Raw genomic sequence first — 20,581 nt, forward strand, 5'->3', positions numbered from 1 at the left:
TGCTGACTTCTCAATAGCAAACTGGAAAGTAGGTAATAGTGGGATAATAACTTTAAGGTGTTTAGAGAAAATAACTGTCAACCTAAATTTCTATGGTTAGACAAACTATTTGTTCAAGACTGAGGATAAAATAAAGACATTTTGGATACGCCCAAACTGAAAAATCTTACAACCACTAGGCCTTCTCTAAAAAAACAAAATAAAATACTTTTAAAGGATTCATGTCAGGAAGTCAGAAAATTATTTGAGAGGTAAGAAGAAATGCTAAGCAAAGAAAATGGTAAACATGTGAATAAGTCTAAATAATGATGGCATAAAAAGAGGCCAATATCTATTATATGAGATTGACATAAAACAAGACAGAAACAAAGTACTGGACAAAAATTGCATATATCAGGAATGTACAAAATTGATCACACTAAAATGACTATGTTGGGTCTATTCCAAGAATGTATATTTGGTTTAACACTGGAAAATCTATAAATGTAAGTCATTGCATTAAAAAACTAAAGCAGAATGCTATATCATCACCTCACAGATATAGCACATGCTTCCATTATATGGAATACTACACAGCAATGAAAATGGACAGATTATAGCTACACATATATAATGGAGAGTGAAAACATTTTGAAAATAATATCTACAGTAAGTTTCAATCACATAAGTTTCACAAATATGCAAAAGTAAACAACATATTGTTATTCTGGATGTATGTATATATTCTGAAAAAATATACATATAGTAAAATTCTAAAGCAAAGCAAGAAAATAGTAAAGAAATAATTAATTATAATACTAACCTCTCAGAGGGGTAAGGAATCTTCAAAGGTATTGAAAATGTTCTATTTTTCAAACCTGGTAGTGGATTCACTAGTTTTCATTCTATTATACTTTAAACATATATGTTTATATTGTTTCATGTACATAAATTATTATTAGAAAATTTTAAATTTAATTTCAATTGAATTATAAATGCTTCAAAATTTGCTTCTCAAGTATGTAGGTAAAATATCTACACAAAATATAAAAATAACAAAACACAAATCTTGTGTTTTAAATTAGAAATTAGAAAAAGGGTTGAGAAACATGATTAAATTAGAAAAGGGTTGAGAAACATGAAGGAACAGAAAAATGAGACAAAAAGGCAACTACAGAAAATGTTCCCTAAAACAAAACCAGACTAAAAGACATCACCTAAAAAAGACCTCATTCATTACATTAAAATATGGCAAAAAATAGACAGCAATAACTGAAATGAGAGACATTAAAGTATCAGAATGGTTCTGAAACTAGTTAGATGGTTTAGACTCTTTTTCCCACCTTCTACTCTTTTTCCTTGTAAGAGCTAGAAAAAAATCTCTATCTTCACATAAGGCATAACAAGTATTGCAATAACCATTTACTGTTTGTCTGGTACATTACGGTTAAGTACTGGTTTGCTGGAGATGATGAGATAAATAACAATGGTCTCTGATGTGAGGGAGCTTTTCTAATGAGAGAATAAGTTCAAACTTCAGCAGGTTAGAGATGAGGTATAACTTATTGAATATAAAGATGATTGGATTGTAATATTCTGTGTGGCAGAGACATTAACTGCCCACTGAGTCTACCTGTGTTCCCTGCAGTTCCTAGCACCACTGCAGTTTGGGGGGACCATGTGACAAATTCTGGTAGGAGCCATGAGTGGAAGAGATGTGTGTCACCTGATGCCAAAGCATTAAAGAGCCAGTGTGTGATCCTCTAGCTCCTCTCTTCACCTGACCTAGAGATCTGGAAACTACGTGTCCAAGGATCAAAATCAGAGTGATTACTGAGTCACTGCAGTGAGAACAGGTGCCATGGGGAGTTGTCTAACCTGCAGAGCAGTTTCTGTAAGCAAGAAATAAAGTGAAAAGTCACTGAGATTTCAAGATTTGTTACTGTCACATAACCTAGCATTATGCATGCATAGCACTAAAGGGAAAAATAAACTCTTCTGAAGACTTATAAAAAGACATATGTCTACATATATGGAATGAATTGGATGCTTACATTAAAAAGGAAAAACTATACGGTCTCTGAAAATTCTCCCTGATACTCACCTCAAAAATATAATAAGAAAAATATAGATAAAAACATAGCCTTACTTCACAACTTTGCCACTGGTTTGGGATACTTGGTCGAAACTTCTGGTCACAAACAACCTTTCTCATTTCCTCTATCGAGGGATCTGAAGGCACCATGTCATAATAAGGCAATTGGTACTCCTCAACAATTCCTGTAAGAAATTTGCATAATAAATTTCCATGTGCAAATAACAAACAAAGATGTCTATTTCAAATAATACCAATTAAGTTTTCTAGGCACAAGTGACACCCCAGGGCACTGGAAAGCCAAGTTTATTAAAATAATGTGTCACTATAAAATCAAGGATATAAATTTAAATCACCCAGTTGAATAAAGTTATAAAATGTTATAAATTTTTTCATAACTGTAAAATGTATACAAGATTATATAAAATTATAATATATAAAACATAATTTTATAATTATATAATTATAAAATTTCTATTTTATAATTATATAAAATAAATTTTATATTTTTCTATTATTAAAATTATGTAAATTTTTATTCAATTAAAATGCCATTATACAATTTAAAAGTAATGCCTTTCTTTTGATTATGAAATTTGTAGCACAGCTTCATCGCTTTGTGAATGAAGTGCATATATTTTCCCATCAGATAACTTTTCCAAAACAAAACAGCTTTCTCTCTTTGAAAACTTTTAGGCAATCTTTTTAACGTTGGGTTTCTTACATTTAGACTTCAGACCTACTGAACCTGAGAACGTTCTGGAGAAGAAGCCAAAGGTAGTTGAAGATAGACCATTCAACATGAAGGTTAATATTTAAAGAGTCTCAAAGACAAAGACAAAGATGACCTTAATTATTAGAATACTACTTAAATTCCAAGAAATCCCTTATAAAATCTTTTTAATTAACTGCAGTGCTTTTAAGTTAAAATATGTGAGACATGCTATAATACTAGACAACTAACTATAATTCACGTCTGCTAAATTACTATTTTTACAGTTGAAGAAAAGTTAAGGACAAAATCTAAAAGCAACTCTAGACTAATATCAATATGAAATTTTTACAAAAAATTATTAACATGTTTGAAATCTTGCTGTTTGCCATGAATTGCCCTAATGCCTTTACAGGTTTTAACTAATCAGTCCTCAAAACTACTGACTAAACAAGGTACAGCATTATTTGTTTTATAGACGAGGAAACTGAGGCACAGAATGTTATGAATTTGTTCAGAGACATAGAGCTACTAAGTGGCAAATCTGTAATTCAAACACTAGTGTCCACTAGGGTTTTATAATGTTTTATAATATCATCTATGAATAAAAGAGAAAAAGTATATATGTTTGCTCATTCAGACATAGTTTTAACCTTAGAAGCTTTTCATAAAATCTGCAAGATTTTTTAAAAAATGAGATTAATGTAATGCAAAATGACATCAATACAAAGTGCAAAAATATGACAATAGTTTAATAATGACAGCTCTTTAATCGAATGTTTACTGTGAACAGGCTCTGTACTAAAAGCTTCACATGAATTAATTCATTAAATCCTTAAAGCCCAAGGGATCAGTTTTTGTATTATCTTCATTTTACAGATGAGGAAATTACTACTAAGTAACTTGCCTGAAGTCGGACATTCAAGGAATTGCTAAACCATTGCTTAGTCCTAAGTCTGTCTCACTTGAAAGTGGAAACTCTAAACCATTTTCTACCAGCATTTAACTTTTTCTCTACTGATACAACAATTTCATCAGATGTATTTACAGGGCTTCCCCCTCCCTAATTCTTTCTCTTATTATCAAGCACCTTTTTTTTTTTTTTTTTTTGAGATAGAGTTTTGCTCTTGTTGCCCAGGCTGGAGTGCAATGGCGCGATCTCAGCTCATGAGCCCCCACGCCTGGCTAATTTTGTGTTTTCAGTAGAGACGGGGTTTCTCCACGTTGATCAGGTTGGTCTCAAACTCCTGACCTCAGTGATCCACCCGCCTTGGCCTCCCAAAGTGTTGGGATTACAGGCATGAGTCACCATGCCCAGGTGCATTATTAAGTTCTAAACTGCTGGGAGCAGGAAAGGTAGGAAGTTTGTCTTTGTCCGCCTCTTCCCACACCTTTATCCAACCCCACAACATTTATCATATCACAGGGAAGAAAAAAAAAAAACAAGAAAAGCTTAAGAAACGGAACCCTTCAAGTCCTGTTGCCTCTGCAAATCATTTAACTTCTTTGGGATATAAGTTAGGAATACCAGCTTATGGCTTACAAACTCAAATAATTTTCAAGTACTTCATAAAGTGTCATACAGAAATAAAAATTATCAGGAGAACTGTCACCCCACTAAGCAGTAATCACAATATAAAATCTCCATTACATGCAAGATATCCCACTTTTGCCACTGGAAATATATCACCAAAAGGTATTCTCTTAAATACTAAAAAACTGATTCAATATAGTGCTTGGGGAAAAAAGACAGAATATCACATCTTGTATTCAGAGTATCAAGGAAAGGCAAACACAAAGGATATTTCCAAAATTTTACCTCCGACCGAACACCTCCGGGCTATTTCCCAGTAAACCAGACCAACAGAATAGATGTCAGCTCGTTTGAAGGACTCAAAGATATTCACATTCATTGTATCATCAAGCATTTCAGGAGCCATATACCTTCAAAAACATGCACACTTCAGATTCTGTGTATGACTTTATAGCACTCCAGTAAAACAATCTTAATAAATTAGGATAGCTTATGCCATTTTAAAAGGCAGATTTGAGGCATGAATAAAATTAAAGAATACATTATTGACTCAACCATCAAGTGTGCTCAGCAGCACTCCACCCATACTTTCTCTCAGTGAACAATTTTATTATACAAAAAACATAGCCATGTTTGAACAAGAGTCAGTGTAAGAAATCTACAGTCCATGGACCTGACCGAGCCTCACTGTACTAGGGAGATTTTGGAGATTTCCCAGAATACTGAAGTGAGGATGCAACACCCTCCCAAGTTCTTGCAAGGGTGTTAGATCCTCTGATGGAATCCAGCACCCAAGGCTTCCCTGAAGGTTCCTGATGTGGGGATAATCAGACGGGTGAGCTAAGGCTTTTCTTGCACAGGGAAAAGAAGTCCCTTAGGGCTACCCAGTGTGAATAAACTGCCCGGAAGTGCTCCTGGGGTCTCATTAAAGTCTCCCAGTGAATCATGAGAGGCATTCACAGGCACTGTCCTGGGAATCTCAAATATGGCTTGAAGGCCAGCTATAGCAGCTTAGAATTTCTGTACTCTCAAGGGCCTTTAACAACTCCAAAATAATATTTTGGTTGTTTCTAATTTCAAGGTCAAGAACTCTGGAATTTTGCCAAAGTAATATAGAGCCTGAAATTCAAGTAAAAAGAATTGGAAGTAGGCTGGCCATATGGCCAAAGGCTGGCTATAACAAGAAAAACACCAGAAATCCCATTCCTAATGGGCCTGACCTGACACATGTGTGGTATATGTTGTTACTTCACACTCATTCTTAATCTTCAGATTCTGTTCCTTGAAAGTGGGAACTGTATCCAAACTCATATTATCTTAATACATATCAATTTGGGAGACTTAATGATAAGTAAAAGTATAGGTAATACATAAATTGTGATTTAAAGAATAAGGCAATATAGTAGCACATAAGTGTATTCAGCATATAGAGTCCCTACCTATCTATTTCAACATATTGATTCTGTGTCTGTTGTGTAGAACCTGAATATGTAGAACTAGTCCTGAGTTTCAGTTCATTTATGGGACATAAAGGCTTTGGAGGAGCTACATACTGCTGACGTTTTTTTTCTTATCTGCAGGAAAATGCATTCTCAGAAGATGGCACACTAAAAATAATACATCACTATCTCTTCCGCCGTTTCTCTCCACTGGACTCTGTAGCTAAATGGCTGCAATCCACGTGGCCCAAAATGCCAGCTCTCCTTGCTTTATAACCATTATGCCCACTAACTTCTCAGTGACCCAGAGAAGACTTCCGGATTTCTTGGGCCCAGTGGTTTCCCATTTGGACCTGAGCCTCCTCCACACACATGAGGACATTCATGCTTATTGGGCATTCTCACATCTTACTATGCTACCCAAGTCAGTCATCTTACCTCTTCGTTCCCACTTTAGGATTCTGAGGTATGTCGATAGTGTTCAGTATTGAATCATGCTTCACAGCCAACCCTAAGTCCGCTATGGCACAAGTTTCACATTTTTTCACTAAGATATTCTTTGATTTTATGTCTCGATGAGCAATAGCAGGTTTACCTATGAAGCATAAGAAGAACATATTCATTTTTTCTTTACCGAAGACTGTTCAAGAGAAATCATCCTGAAGACTTAGCTCTAAATGAGCTAATTCAAAAAGAGTGTTCTTCAAAGCTCCTGCCACTATCTAAATTATCTTGTTTATTTATGTACCTGCTGAATCATCTGTCTCTCCCAAGTAAACTGTAAACTGAATAAGGACAGTTACTATTTTGTTCAACAACATCCCTCTATTGCTTAGAGCACTAGATGACTAGATCAATAATAAACATTTTTTAATAGATGAAGAAAGAATTAGTACTGCTATGTTCTCATAAGAGCACAGCAAATATTGTTTTACAAAATAAGTCTGAAAACTTCTATTACCCCACACCAGCAGTTCTCAGTTGTGGCCAAAAGATCCCCAAGGTCCTTGCAACTCTTTTCTAACTATGCATCTGTGTGACACCACCTTTTCTTCACATATTTCAACCAAAACAACATATGAGAACAGACGGAATGAAGAACAGGTATGAAAATCCAGACATTAAAACAGACATTAAAGGGATTTGCAACAATGTAAAACAAAACCAATATTTTCACTTGATCAGTTTTTGTATTAGAAAAAAATGTTGTTATATTTAAAATGTTATTTATGTTAACATTTAATTGGTTATTATTTTAAGCAAATTAATAAGTACTTTTAAATTCCTCAATTTTAATTTCTAATATTGTAAACAGTAACAGATGCAAGTTACATACACAAAAACCTTTGTAGTCCTCAATAATTTTAAGAGTGTAAAAAGATCATGAGTTCAAATGTGAGAACCACTGCCCTGTCTAGACTAATTGACTCTCTAGAGTCAACCTCTTAACTCAATAAATAGAAATGGCAGTAGGTACTATTTGGCTTCAAGTACATGATATACAATTTTTTTTTCAAAATCACATTATACTTTCCAATTACTTTTTTAATTATCAAAAGTAAACATTTAAATTATTTGTATTCTGTGAATATAGGACATTTGCCACTAAAGCAAGATCTCTGGGTACATATGCTAAATGGCAAAGATAGAACCACTAGGAATAATTTTTTTTAAATATTATTATGGATAAGATACAAAATAGTGAGTATATTGATGAGAGTTGGCTATATCATGACAACACCTTTAGCTTTAAAAATTACCTCTACTGTTTCTTTACCCTTTTTTTTTTTTTTTTTTTTTTTGAGATAGGGTTTCGCTCTGTCACCCAAAGCAGAGTGCAGTGGTGCAATCGTAACTCATTGCAGCCTGGAGGTGATCCTCCCACCTCAGCCTCCCAAGTGGCTGGAACTAAAGGCACATGCCACCACAACCGAACTTTTTTTTTTTTTTTTTTTTTTGGTAGAGATGGAGATCTCACTATGTTGCCCAGGCTGGTCTCAAATTCCTGGCCTCAAGTGATCCTCTCACGTAGACTACCAAAATGCTGGGATTATGGGTGTAAGCCACTGTGCCCAGCCTAAAGAAATAATAATTAATTATTTCTAATAAATTAAAATATAACTAAGTACTTCTATCCTCATATTCAAAGTGGAAAAAAATGAAAAGGAAATACATACCTTGTGTCCCAACAATCTCCATATGAAGGTGTGCCAGACCACTAGCAATTGAGAGCGCCAGCTTGATCATTCCAGCCACCGTCACTATATTTCTATTCAAATAGTCATATAAGGAGCCCTGTTCATGATATTCAGATACCAGCCAAAGTTGAGTCCAGGTTCCATTATCTAACAAGAAAATATAATTTTGTTGTTGTAAATACATATTGAGAAAGAAGCCAAAAGCTTTTGACAAATATCAGTGTTTAATCAGTGTTTAATCTGTATTGTTAACAAAGCAAAGTTAATTGCTTCAGTGGTAATGCTTACAGTCCAAGTTAGTAAAGAAAAAATTCTCAATGAATTCCTGAAGATACTGATATGTTGGAACCATAAAAATAGAAAGTGGTGAGGTTGTGATTGATTCTAACAACTGAATAACTCCTTTCTCATTTCCTCTCTATCAATACCTGCTAGCAATAGTAACCACATTATAGGAGAAATCACTGAGAGATGCATTTAGGCTCAGTGTTGTGTTATAAATTACTCTGAGCTTTTAAGAAAAATTGTACCAATAAAGATCAGAAATATAACAAATGTACGCAAAGTATTATTTCTATCATAAAAGCTCTAACATTCTAAAAATGTTGATGTTATTCACCTTTCAAAATATAAAGTTGATGATTTTCCCCAAAAGCTTATAGTAAGAGCCAAACACAATTACTAGACATTTTCAAATAATTTACCTCATTTAGCCAACACCTAATCCAGCTTATAAAAGACGTTTAGAAAAGCAATCACCCTAAAACTTTTCTACATATTAGTAGAGTGAGCTTTAGTTTTTGAAATAAAATGTCTACAGTAACCCTGGGCGGTCCTGACCAGTTCTAACACTCAGGGAAAGGATCTATAATGAACATTTGCTAAGGACCTATCTGGCCAAATGCTTTATGTATAACAGCTCTTTGTTATCCAAATATTTAATTTCCAAATCTGGGTAGTGATAAAAATTTCCTACGAATTTAAAAGTCAACATAACACGGTAAAGCTCATTAACATACAACATATAAAAATAATCCTTACTCACACCTCTCTCCCTGATTGACACCAGTGGCTATCTTGCCCTCTAACATCAATGCTTTTGTCAGACAGTTGACTAAAGAGTGAAACTGTAAATGTTGCAAAAGGTAAAGGAATTAAAAAATCAAAGTGAAGTTAGAGATCATTTGGAATCATGCAAAAAGCCACTGACAAGTTAGGAGATGATAGAGGTAGACCAGTTAAACTCAAGAAGAGAAAACCAAGGATAATATCTCTAGTGCATATTATTATTTTATTTTTATGTATTCATTTTTTGAGACAATATGTCACTCTGTCGCTCAGCTGGAGTGCAGTGGTGCAATCTCGGCTCACTGCAACCTCTGCCTCCCGGGTTCAAGCAATTCTCCTGCCCCCGCCTCCTGAGTAGCTGGGATTACAGGCATCTGCCACCAAGCCCAGCTAATTTTTTTTTTTTTTTTTTTTTTTTTTTTTTTTGGTATTTTTAGTAGAAATGGGATTTCACCATGTTGGCCAGGCTAATCTTGAACTCCTGACCTCAGGTGATCCGCCCACCTTGGCCTCCCAAAGTGATGGGATTACAGGTGTGAGCCACCATGCCTGGCCAATGCATATTATTTTATAATCCGATAAACATCATGATTAAACTAGCCCATGAAGATGATCCATGTACAGTCATAACTGCTTTGACAGAGTTGCTGCTTAATCCAACCAGCAGGCAGTTCTGCTCAAGATTAGGAGGGAAAAGAAAACATTCTTAACAGCTAAATGAGAAATGTCTCCTCAATGATCTGGATACAGTTTCAAAGTATATGTAGTTACAAATCTGGAAAGAACTTTTTTTGTTAGCCGTCTTGCCTTTACCCCGTTTCTCCTTAGCAAATCAGAAATGGCAAATCATCAACAAACATAATTATGGCCAAAATGTATGCTAAATGCTAAGCCTCTCTTTTTCCATCCAAGTAATAATGAATACTTTTATGATTAAGTTTATATTAGATAAAATTGACTATAGGTTCTGAATTTTCACAGGCAATGGTGGATCCTTGACATTCATAGATAATTTGTCTTAACCCTTTTTTAGACTGGGGTTACAACCTCGACTCTACCAAAGTTCTTCCTGAGTATTACTAACCAGAGTTAAGGTTTAAAAGCCGACTGAATCAAGTTTTCCTCACTTTTGTTACCTATTGGGGCACTAATGAACAGTTAAATAACAATTGCATAAAAAAGAAGAGTAAAAGCATAGATAATCAATGAATTTTATATCCAATCTGTGATTATACAAGCGTAGGTATTTTAAATATCAGAAAGCTGATGCTCTGACTTGCTCCATGAAACTCAAAAAATAACAAACACTACATGGCACCGTTAATGGTGGTCTCAAGACACAAATTGTGCACAAAGTAACGTTCACAGAAAAGTTCACTAAAAGTGTCTTGCTTGCCACCATTCCAATACAATCAAAAGAGAATATTTTCAGAAATTTTGAGTCTTGAAGATGAAGGCTGTTATACGGATGAAAAATACAGCCCTAACAAAGTTGAGCATTCAGCTAGTATTAATTGGTATGTCTGTATTGGTTATTAAAATATTGAAATATTTCTGTCCTGGTTGGTAAACAGCTGCTATTCAAAACTCCTGGGCTGGGCGCAGTGGCTCAAGCCTGCAAATCCAGCACTTTGGGAGGCCGAGGAGGGCGGATAACGAGGTCAGGAGTTCAAGACCAGACTGGCCAACATAGTGAAAACCCTGTCTCCACTAAAAATACAAAAATTAGCCAGGTGTGGTGGCAGGTGCCTGTAGTTCCAGCTACTTGGGACTACTTGGGAGGCTGAGGCAGGAGAATCGCTTGAACCCAGGAGGCGGAGGTTCCAGTGAGGTGAGATCGTGCCACTGCACTCCAGCCTGGGCAACATAGCGAGACTCTGTCTCAAAAAAACAAACAAAAACTCCCAATGATACTCCTTTGCCCTAGACATCCAGATGCCTCCATATCTCTTCATGACCAAGCAGCATCTAATGGGATAAAACCTAGCATGGCAGAGTTCTCCAGGATTCTGCTCCAGTTGAGGCTTCTGTTCTGATTAGTTGGTTCCTGCACCAAACAAGTCAGCAAACATTTTAAGCACCACCCTGGCTATCTGGACATCATGATTTCCTATCACTCATTTGCCCTGCTTCATTGTATGGTTATGTACATTTATCTGTGGGAAAGAGGAAAGGATTTTATACAAATTAGACTTTCATATAGACTTTATTAAAACAAAGAGATGAATTTAATTTCTTATCTGATACTAGACAACATTTTTTCACTTGTTGAACACCATTAGATTGGAAATACCTTTGTTGTCAGCAGCAATGAAACCAAGGATGTTTTCATGTCGCAGCATGACCGTCTGGTAAATTTCTGCCTCACGAAACCAAGATCTTTCATCTCTGGAGGAGAATATTTTCACAGCCACATCTTCCCCACACCATCTTCCATGCCACACCTCACCAAATCTACCTTTTCCTACTATTTCCTGAAGCACAATCGTCCTTGCAATTGTCCTTTGAACCAACAGAGGTAGACCTAACCAAAGAAAAGATGGAATTGATGATTAAACACAAATGCCAGAAAAAAAACTGTCATAATAATCGCTGTTTTCAGATTTTAAAAAAGCAAATATTTAAGTGCTTTAATAATTTTGTCTATTTTGAAGGAATAAGTACCATTGTAGCAAACTTATTTAATGTCAAAGCATGCTGGAAAAAATACTTCAAATTATGAATATGAATTTGTCTTCTCGTATTCAAAGTAAAAATTTTTTGAACATAGCCTGCTGCTGCAGATATCTGATTTCCAAGAATTGCTGGAAATCTCCTTCATTTGCCCATCAAAGCCAGTCAGGTTACTAAGTACACAAGAGTAAAAGCAAAAAAAAAAAGAAAAAAAATGTGTTAGCCTCTAAAATAAAATGTATGGTTCCTGGTACAACTGGAAGTACAAAATAATTATTTGTGAATTTTTTCAAAACCAAGCTGAAATTGGAAAGTGAAGAATCAAATGTAATGATGATGTGAGACAATTATATTACACTAAAAGCAAGATACAGTCAAATAAGATATCAAATAAATATTTTCTGTGGAACAAAAAAAAAATTCAAAGAAAATATATCCTGAATGCATGTATGATGCTTCTATTCTTTGAACTACTAACTCCACCTCTAGAATTCTGTCGCAAATACCTAATGCAAAATGTAGAAAAATTTATGTCAAGATGTTTAATATCTTATTATTATTTATAGGAAAAAAATAAGTAAAAGTGTCAGGTAATGGAATAATTGTGAAATAAAGTGCAGAGATTCAGAGCACAGGTGGGTTCAAATTTCAGCTCTGCCACCTGATAATCACGCACAAGTTATTTCACCTGTCTGTGCTTCAGCTTCTTCATCTGAAAAACTGGGGATAATCAACATTACCCATCCCATAGAGATGATTTGAGAATTAATAAGCATGTTCAGCACCTAGCACAGTATCTGGCCTATTACATGCTCAATAATGGTTAACATTATGTTAATCTTAGGATGGCTTACTCAGAGCCAATAATAATGATGATGCTTATGAAGAGATATTTAATAACATAAAAAAAATTTGCTATAATATTAAATAAAAACAGCATAGTACATTTTATTCCTATAAATATAAGTGTACCTAGCTATTCAAAATATGCACAGAAAATAAGACTCGAGAGGAAATATGCTAAATGTTAGGATGGTTATTTCTCTTGGTGAAACTGGGGTGAGTTATGATAGTCTTCTTTGTAATTTTCCACATTTTCTTTATTTCCACAATAGATATTTATTACTCTAAAATCAAAGGAAAAAATAGTTAAAGAGGTTACAGTCTACATGTATTCTGAAAAGTCACATTCAGTCACTGTTTTTGTACTCAGCTAGGGAGCCCTCATAGCAATGACCCTGCCTTGCGAGGGCTTTGGTCCCTGCACCTAAAACGGGTCACTGTTCGTTCACATGTTCTCATATGAACATATAAGCACAGGCTAAATAAGCACAGACTACAAATCTGTTGTTACAGATCTCAACAATTAGTCACAAAACCCTACAGGCAGAAAGTTTTTTTGAAATCATCTGGTTCAACCCTATCATTTTAGAGATGGCAAAACTGAGGTCCTTCGATAATCAAAGTCTTTCCCAGGATTATGCTGCTAGTGAGAGGCAGACCTAGAATTAAAACAGGGATCTTCAGTGCAAACTCTTCCTCTCTAGAAGCAAACTATAAGGACTGTTTTTGTTTGTTTTTGTTTTTTGAGATGCAGTCTTGCTCTGTCAGGCTGGAGTGCAGCAGCATGATCTCAGCTCACTACTATCTCCACCTCCCAGGTTCAAGCAATTCTCCCACATCAGCCTCCTGAGTAGCTGGGATTACAGGTGTGCACCACTATGCCTGGCTAATTTTTGTATTTTTAGTACAGAAGAGGTTTCACCATATTGGCCAGGCTGGTCTCAAACTCCTGACCTCAAGTGATCCACCTACCTCGGCCTCCCAAAGTGCGGGGATTACAGGCGTGAGCCACCACGCCCGGCCTGGACTGTTTTTGCAGGCAACAATCAATTTTACTACTTGACCACACACTAAGAGTTGTACTAACAATTATTACGTCAAATCTCAATCTCAGTCTCTCCCTTCCTCCTGCTACCCTATAGTCTTATCTGCATACACACACACATTCACAGAAACATCACTACCAACAACCAGCACTACCCAAAACACAACAAATGGATAGAGAGCTAGATAAGCTTATGCTTTCAAACAGAAAATTAATCAAGTACATAATCAGTGGTGCAGATCAGGAACAAAGTAAGACAACAACATATAAAGTACTCAAGACAGCAATTACATTGAGACATTAAAACTCAATAAAACTTGCTTTGGTATCTTTCAAAGCAATCACCAAAATGAATCTAATTCTTCTGGTATGCACCTAGACATTTGATTTGAAGATACATGGATTTTTGCTTCTCCCTGTAGGTTCATTTCAATCTTTTAAGCAGGGGTTGTAGGTTAGCTTTCAATAATGTCACCATCAGTCAGAATTGTTATACTACAAGGGAAAAGCAGCAGCCTACCCAGTTTCTTGGAAGCCATCTGAGACACCATCCATCCTCATCAGTCCATTTTCCCCTCTTGCAGGCATTATATATGTCTTTGAAATTTGTCCCTGACCAGGTCAAGAATAAGCTTCCCAGTTTTTGTTCTTCAGCATCCGACAAAACTGTCTCACATGTAAAGTTATTGGCCAATTAAGAAAAGCAGAGGGAAGCAGACTCCCCCTTCCTCCAATCCCCTCCCTACAGGTGAGTTTTTAGGACTGAGGTCTCACTGCGGATACACCCATTCTCTGATTATCATAGGCAGGGAGGCCTTCTGTTACTTTCAGCTGCTGGTCACTGCCAAACATATGCAACTGGCTTTGGGGGAAAAAAATGCCTAACGCTCTTTCAGATCGGTATTTAAAGAAATCATCCATGCTTGGGTACATTTACTACTTTTTATTTTTTTTTAAACGAGAGATCTTAGAATAATCTGATAAGGAGAGAGTCCAGAATCAGTAATTCCAGATTTAGGTTTAAACATGCAAAAAACACCAGAAAATGTAATATTAATTTTTGATTTATGCCCAAGTCCATTACTACTTTCTCAAACTAAATCCCAATCTCTAGTATTAAAATCTGAATTACTTTCATTTGAAAGGAAAATCTTTGGTTATCTTAAATGTATTTAAGGAATAGCTCCAAAATACCTAACATCTTCAGATAAATTAAAATGTTTTTGGGGATTGGGATTAAGCAGAGAGTTATGTAACCTCTTGAACCTTATAAAGAAATCATATAAGGTTTCAAGAAACTTGCCATAAATCAGAGGTCTTTGTGCCTAGAATGTTGTCAATATTCAAGAAATCAAGGCACAGTGGGCCTCAAAGTGTCAGAGTCAAATAAGGAAAGAGTATTGAATATCAAGTTTTAATTTTAAAGAAAAATCTGTCTGATGCATTGGCTCACACCTGTAATCCCAGCACTTTGGGTGACCGAGGCAGGCAGATCACTTGAGTTTAGGAGTTTGAGATGAGCCTGGACAACATGGTGAAACCCCATCTCTACTAAAAATGCAAAAATTAGCCAGGTGTAGTGGGGCACACCTATAATCCTAGCTACTTGGGAGGCTGAGGTAAGAGAATCACTGGAACCCAGGAGGGAGACGTAGCAGTGAGCCAAGATAGCACCACTGCACTCCAGCCTGGGTAACAGGGTGAGAATCTGGAAAAGAAAAGAGGAGAGGAGAGGGGAGGGGAGGGGAGGGGAGGGGAGAGGAGAGGAGAGGAGAGGAGAGGGAGGGAAGGAAGGAAGGAAGGAAGGAAAGGAAGGAGGGAGGGAGGGAGGGAGGGAGGGAGGGAAGAAGGAAGGAAAGAAAGAGGGGAGAGAGAGAGAGAGAAGGAAGGAAGGGAGGGAGGGAGGGAGGGAAGAAGGAAGGAAAGAAAGAGGGGAGAGAGAGAGAAGGAAGGGAGGGAGGGAGGGAGGAAGGAAGGAAGGAAGGAAGGAAGGAACATGCCAGTCTTCTAGCCAATAATTTAATTTAATTTAATTTCCGGTTTTTAAAACTTTGCAGTTTGGGAGTTTTCTTACCAGTATTCTTCCCTTGAAAGATGCTACCTAAGGCCGGGCGCGGTGGCTCAAGCCTGTAATCCCAGCACTTTGGGAGGCCGAGACGGGCGGATCACAAGGTCAGGAGATCGAGACCATCCTGGCTAACCCGGTGAAACCCTGTCTCTACTAAAAAATACAAAAAACTAGCCGGGCGAGGTGGCGGGCGCCTGTAGTCCCAGCTACTCTGGAGGCTGAGGCAGGAGAATGGCGTGAACCTGGGAGGCGGAGCTTGCAGTGAGCTGAGATCCGGCCACTGCACTCCAGCCTGGGCGACAGAGCGAGACTCCGTCTCAAAAAAAAAAAAAAAAAAAAAAAAAGAAAGATGCTACCTAATGTGTACAGTGATGGTGTAAACATTTAGACTTTGTCAGTGGGGGGCCAGGTGATTTTGCCCCAGAAGGAGCAAACTCTCTGGGTTCGATTATGCTTTTCTTTTCTGATGAATACAAAGCTGCTTCACGCTAAATATGGATGCACATAGAGATGTTATCACCCCTCTGTCCCCTACCTCTGTTAATTGTGTCTGCGTGGATTTTCCTGAAAGCCATTGGCAAGGGAGTTCTTCAAAATGTTGGGCTACAATCTTAATGATCCTTCCAAAACAAGAAGAGATGCAGGGGCCTCTGAAGTGGTTCACCTAGGGTTACTCTTGTTCCTATTTCCGTAAACCATGAGCTAGCAGGATTTCCGGATATATATATATAGAATCCCCTACCATTTTATGGAGTTTGTTACTCTGGGAAAAATTGTCTTCCCACTAACCTCAACCTCCTGGAAAAAAAAAAAAAAAAAAAAACAAACTTCAAATGCTTTGTGTTGTGAGAGAGGCTCATTTAGGCTATAATACAGCCTGGTACTTTGAATGCTTTACCTGGGGTTCTGGAGTTCCATTAAAGAGGAAGAGAGTTATTAATATACAACTGTAGCCAGCAAAAGCCAGCACAGGAATGCTGCACTGCTGTCTTTAATCTTCTGTTTCTTTGCTTTAAGAACATATTCTTGATTTAATTTCAGGTGTGTTCCCTGTTAGCTTCACACATATCCCAGGGGGTGTCTATAGATTCTGAAAATCCTCATAACCACAAGCAAAAGTGCTCAAAGAACACTACTTTGTATAACCAACATCGTTCCCTCAGAACTCAACACCTTAAATACTACAACCCTAACTCTTTTGTGTCCATAAAACATTACCAAGAAAGCAACAGTGATTGTTAGTAACCATAATAGGGGGAGGTAGGGAGGAGAGAAAGGAAACTGCTTTCTTGCTTCAGAAATAAATTCTGAAGGAAAGTGAACATAAGAATCTGGACACCTAAAGTTACAAAAAGCAACTGAGAAGACTTAATTCTATAGGCCACAATGGTTTTTCTCTACTTCAGGTACTAAAAGGAGTTCCTATACCAGAGCTCACCATGTGTCCTTTCAAGATGGAATTCATAGTATTTGGGCCCTTTTGTTAAAAAGTTTTTATTTACTTTTAAATAAAGAGTTTGCTTATGAAAAAATGGACAATGGTAACATACCAGAGCCAGATCCAGAGGCAGTTACATCATAAATCAGATCTTTCAGGGTTTTTCCAGCATTTACCAGGTTGCACTCAGAGAGTGGTTCCTCCACATTCGGTCTCTTTTTCTTCCTGTAGGAGCACTGTCGACCCTGGCATGCCCATATTGTCAGCATCGCAGCTATGGACAGGAGGCAAACAGGCACAGTAATAATGATGGCCAGCTCCATGGGTCCAAGTTTTGGGGCATTTGGTGATGCTAAAGTTTAAAGAAGAAAGAACATGACCATAAATCAACCCATTTTAAGTATTTTTGGAATTGGAATTGCAATCACCAAAATTTCACATCCAGAATATGCAGCTACACAGTATGTACTTATGTTCATTGGTAAAGGCTCTCTGTGGTATAAGAAAAGATGGAGAAAAAGAAATGAGATTAGGCTGCAGCTAGGAATGGTTATGGCAGGTGACAATAAGAAATATGATTAGGATACTGGAAACTAGCACATGGGATCTGTTTTACGATCTCTGAAGCATTTCACTCTTTTCTATCTACTATTTTTCCTCCATTATTCAGCAGTACACTTTTTTTTTTTTCACTCTATCACCCAGGCTGGAGTGCAGGGGTGCAATCTGGGCTCACTGCAACCTCCACCTCCCAGGTTCAAGCCATTCTCCTGCCTCAGCCTCCTGAGTAGCTGAGACTACAGGCGCCCACCACCACACCCGGCTAATTTTTGTATTTTTATTAGAGACAGAGTTTCACCATGTTGGCCAGGCTGGTCTCAAACTCCTGACCTCAGGTGATCCACCCACCTCAGCCTCCCAAAGTGCTGAGATTACAGGCGTGAGCCACCATGCCTGGCCACAGTAGTCCACTTTTAAAGTATGTACATTCATTCTTTCATGCCGAAATAATTATTGGGCTCTTGCAATGTGTTGCTGCTATTCCAGGTGCTGGATATACAATGGTGAGGAAAGAGCCCAAATTCCTGTTCTTGAGTCATATATGTTCTCACTCATCTACTAAACAGATGTTTAACACAAAAGCAAGAAAGAATGGTGCTACAAAAAAAAAAAAAAAATGAAGCAGGGAAGAGAGAGGGAATGATGGTGGGATGAAAAGGATTAAGAAAAGGACTGTGGTAATCCTAGCACTTTGGGAGGCCGAGACGGGCGGATCACGAGGTCAGAAGATCGAGACCATCCTGGCTAACACGGTGAAACCCCGTCTCTACTAAAAAAAAAAAAAAAAAGAAAAGGACTGTGAATTTTATTCTAAAAAGTTGTTTCAGGGTTTTGGTAGGTGAGAAGCATGATCTAACTTTTATTCTGAGTGGCTGCTGTGTGAATAGACACTAGAGAAGCAAGAATAAACGTGAATAGGCCAATTAGAAACCTAATGCAAGAAGCCAGTTGGGAGACCGTGGTGTTGGCTGACAACCTTACCTAAAATAGCACTTCGTTCCCATTCCCTGTACACTCTCAAGACCCTTGTCCTGCTTGATTTTAAATCCTAGCTCTGATCACCACCTAACACATCACATACTCATTTATTGATTACCCAGTTCCCTCCAGAAGACATAAGCTTTGGGAGAGGAAGAAGTCTGCCTGCTTTGTTCCCAGCCATATGTCCAGTGTTTACAATAATGCCTGACACATAGTAGATGATCAGTAAATAGTTCTTCAATGACAGAATCACTAAAAGTTCTACTAGTGGTGTTCCTATAAGAGACAAGACTTTTCATTTTAGAAAAATAAATGTGATCATTGAAACCAAGTAACATAAGGATATAATTAAATTTGTGATTCTAATTTTAAAAACACATGAAGCCAATTTTTTTTTTGCTTAAACTTCATCTTGCATTTAAGAAATCTTTTTTTAATTTAGAAAAAAAAGTGATACATGAAAAATCTATGATGACAGATAATTTCCTGTGGTTTTCAAAGAAGTTATTTTGACACTTGAAACTGACACATTGTTCATTTCCTTTTCATTGACTAAAGATAGCCTCTGCATCAATCCCATTTCATCCCTTTGTCCTACTACTGTGGTGTTGATTTTTGTTTTTAATAAATCTTACAGCATATTTGATAGACTATGGGAACAGAATTGAAGAGACTTAGGTTCTCAAACATCAAGGAGAAGGAGAGGAATCCAGGTTTTAGAGACAGAGACACCAGCTCCACCTGTGGGCTGCCATCTTCTTGCTGTGAACCTTTGGCAAACTGCCTCCCCAGCTGATTCCTCACAGACCAAAGAATGGGAGACTATGCTTGGAAATCAATAGCCTGACACCAGCACCAGGGCATCTAAACAAATGGCAATGATAATGGGCCTTGATAGTTTCGCCATTCCCCAGATGTCCTCCTTTGCACTGACAATGCTAAAGAGCTTAATATCTTAGATGTTCTTACACTTTACCTACAATGTGTCAAAAAATACATGACTATCACTGAAAACAAATATTATTTAATTCTGAAGGAAAAAGAATCAAATTCCTCACAAATGTGTTCATAGAAATTTCACTATAATGTCAAAGATAGTAGTTTATCTACTATCAGTAAGTAAAATATTTAAAATTGTTAAGTGAACTTCAGAAACGATCATAATCCGTGCTGTTCTACTACTTTGCCTAGTGAATTTTAACTGATTACCAACTTTTCTTCCCTGAGTGTTTCAGAATTCCTCTGAAATCATTAGTAGTTATACAGGTGCATATGAGGAGAAATTGGCCTACAGTGTTCTTAGAATAGGTACTAAAAGAATTCTCTGACTTGACTTTGTTTTAGTAATCATTAGCCACGGTACTTCCAACTTCTGAAGTTTGCTGTTCTAAAATTGTGTATTTCACAATGATCTTTCAAACTGTCTCTATATTTTTATGTCTGCACAAAGGTATTCCAGTTTTTCTAAAAAAGCCACAGAATGCATTTAATCTCCTGCATCTTACATAAACATCTACTTAAACGTGTTTTTAAATACACAATTCCACTATTGAATACAATTACATCACTAAATTTTATTTTGATATGTGTTATTAGGAACCATCAATAAAACATTAGCATTAACAAGCTTATTGATCGTCATCATTTTTGTAAAGCTCTATTAAGCAGAGCTCAGATCATCACTATAGCAACTAATAAAAAAGCAAAAGGTCAGCAACCCTAAAAATAGAATAATCTCCATAAAAGTACACCACTCTAGCAATGGCTATGGCTCTCAGAGATGTTTATTATAGATGAACAATGTTTCTACTTTTGTGAACAAATTTACCAATATGAGTCAGTAAAGAAAAAAGATTACTCAGCTAGAAAAAGTCTAGCAACACCACTCTGGAAGAACTCCTTAAACACTGAGGAATTTTAAAAGCAAACATTTGTAAAACTATGCTT

The 20,581-nt window shown here is 36.8% G+C and overlaps 1 protein-coding gene across 4 annotated transcripts in view; it reads right to left on the reverse strand.

The window, feature by feature from the left end:
- Positions 1 to 20,581, reverse strand: part of ACVR1C (activin A receptor type 1C) — a 93,512-nt gene that overhangs the window by 9,463 nt on the left and 63,468 nt on the right. For 2 of the 4 annotated variants that reach the window (XM_025404761.1, XM_025404762.1), the window contains exons 3-8: positions 17,205 to 17,444; positions 11,319 to 11,549; positions 7,937 to 8,104; positions 6,198 to 6,354; positions 4,606 to 4,730; positions 2,129 to 2,259 (exon numbers count right to left, since the gene is read on the reverse strand). In XM_025404761.1, coding sequence (XP_025260546.1) covers positions 2,129 to 2,259; positions 4,606 to 4,730; positions 6,198 to 6,354; positions 7,937 to 8,104; positions 11,319 to 11,549; positions 17,205 to 17,444 — 1,052 coding nt within the window. The remainder of the gene's footprint in view (positions 1 to 2,128; positions 2,260 to 4,605; positions 4,731 to 6,197; positions 6,355 to 7,936; positions 8,105 to 11,318; positions 11,550 to 17,204; positions 17,445 to 20,581) is intronic. The other 2 variants (XM_025404763.1, XM_025404764.1) reach the window with 2 other exon arrangements.

Source organism: Theropithecus gelada, chromosome 12 (assembly GCF_003255815.1).
Source record: "Theropithecus gelada isolate Dixy chromosome 12, Tgel_1.0, whole genome shotgun sequence".
Lineage (NCBI taxonomy): Eukaryota > Metazoa > Chordata > Mammalia > Primates > Cercopithecidae > Theropithecus > Theropithecus gelada.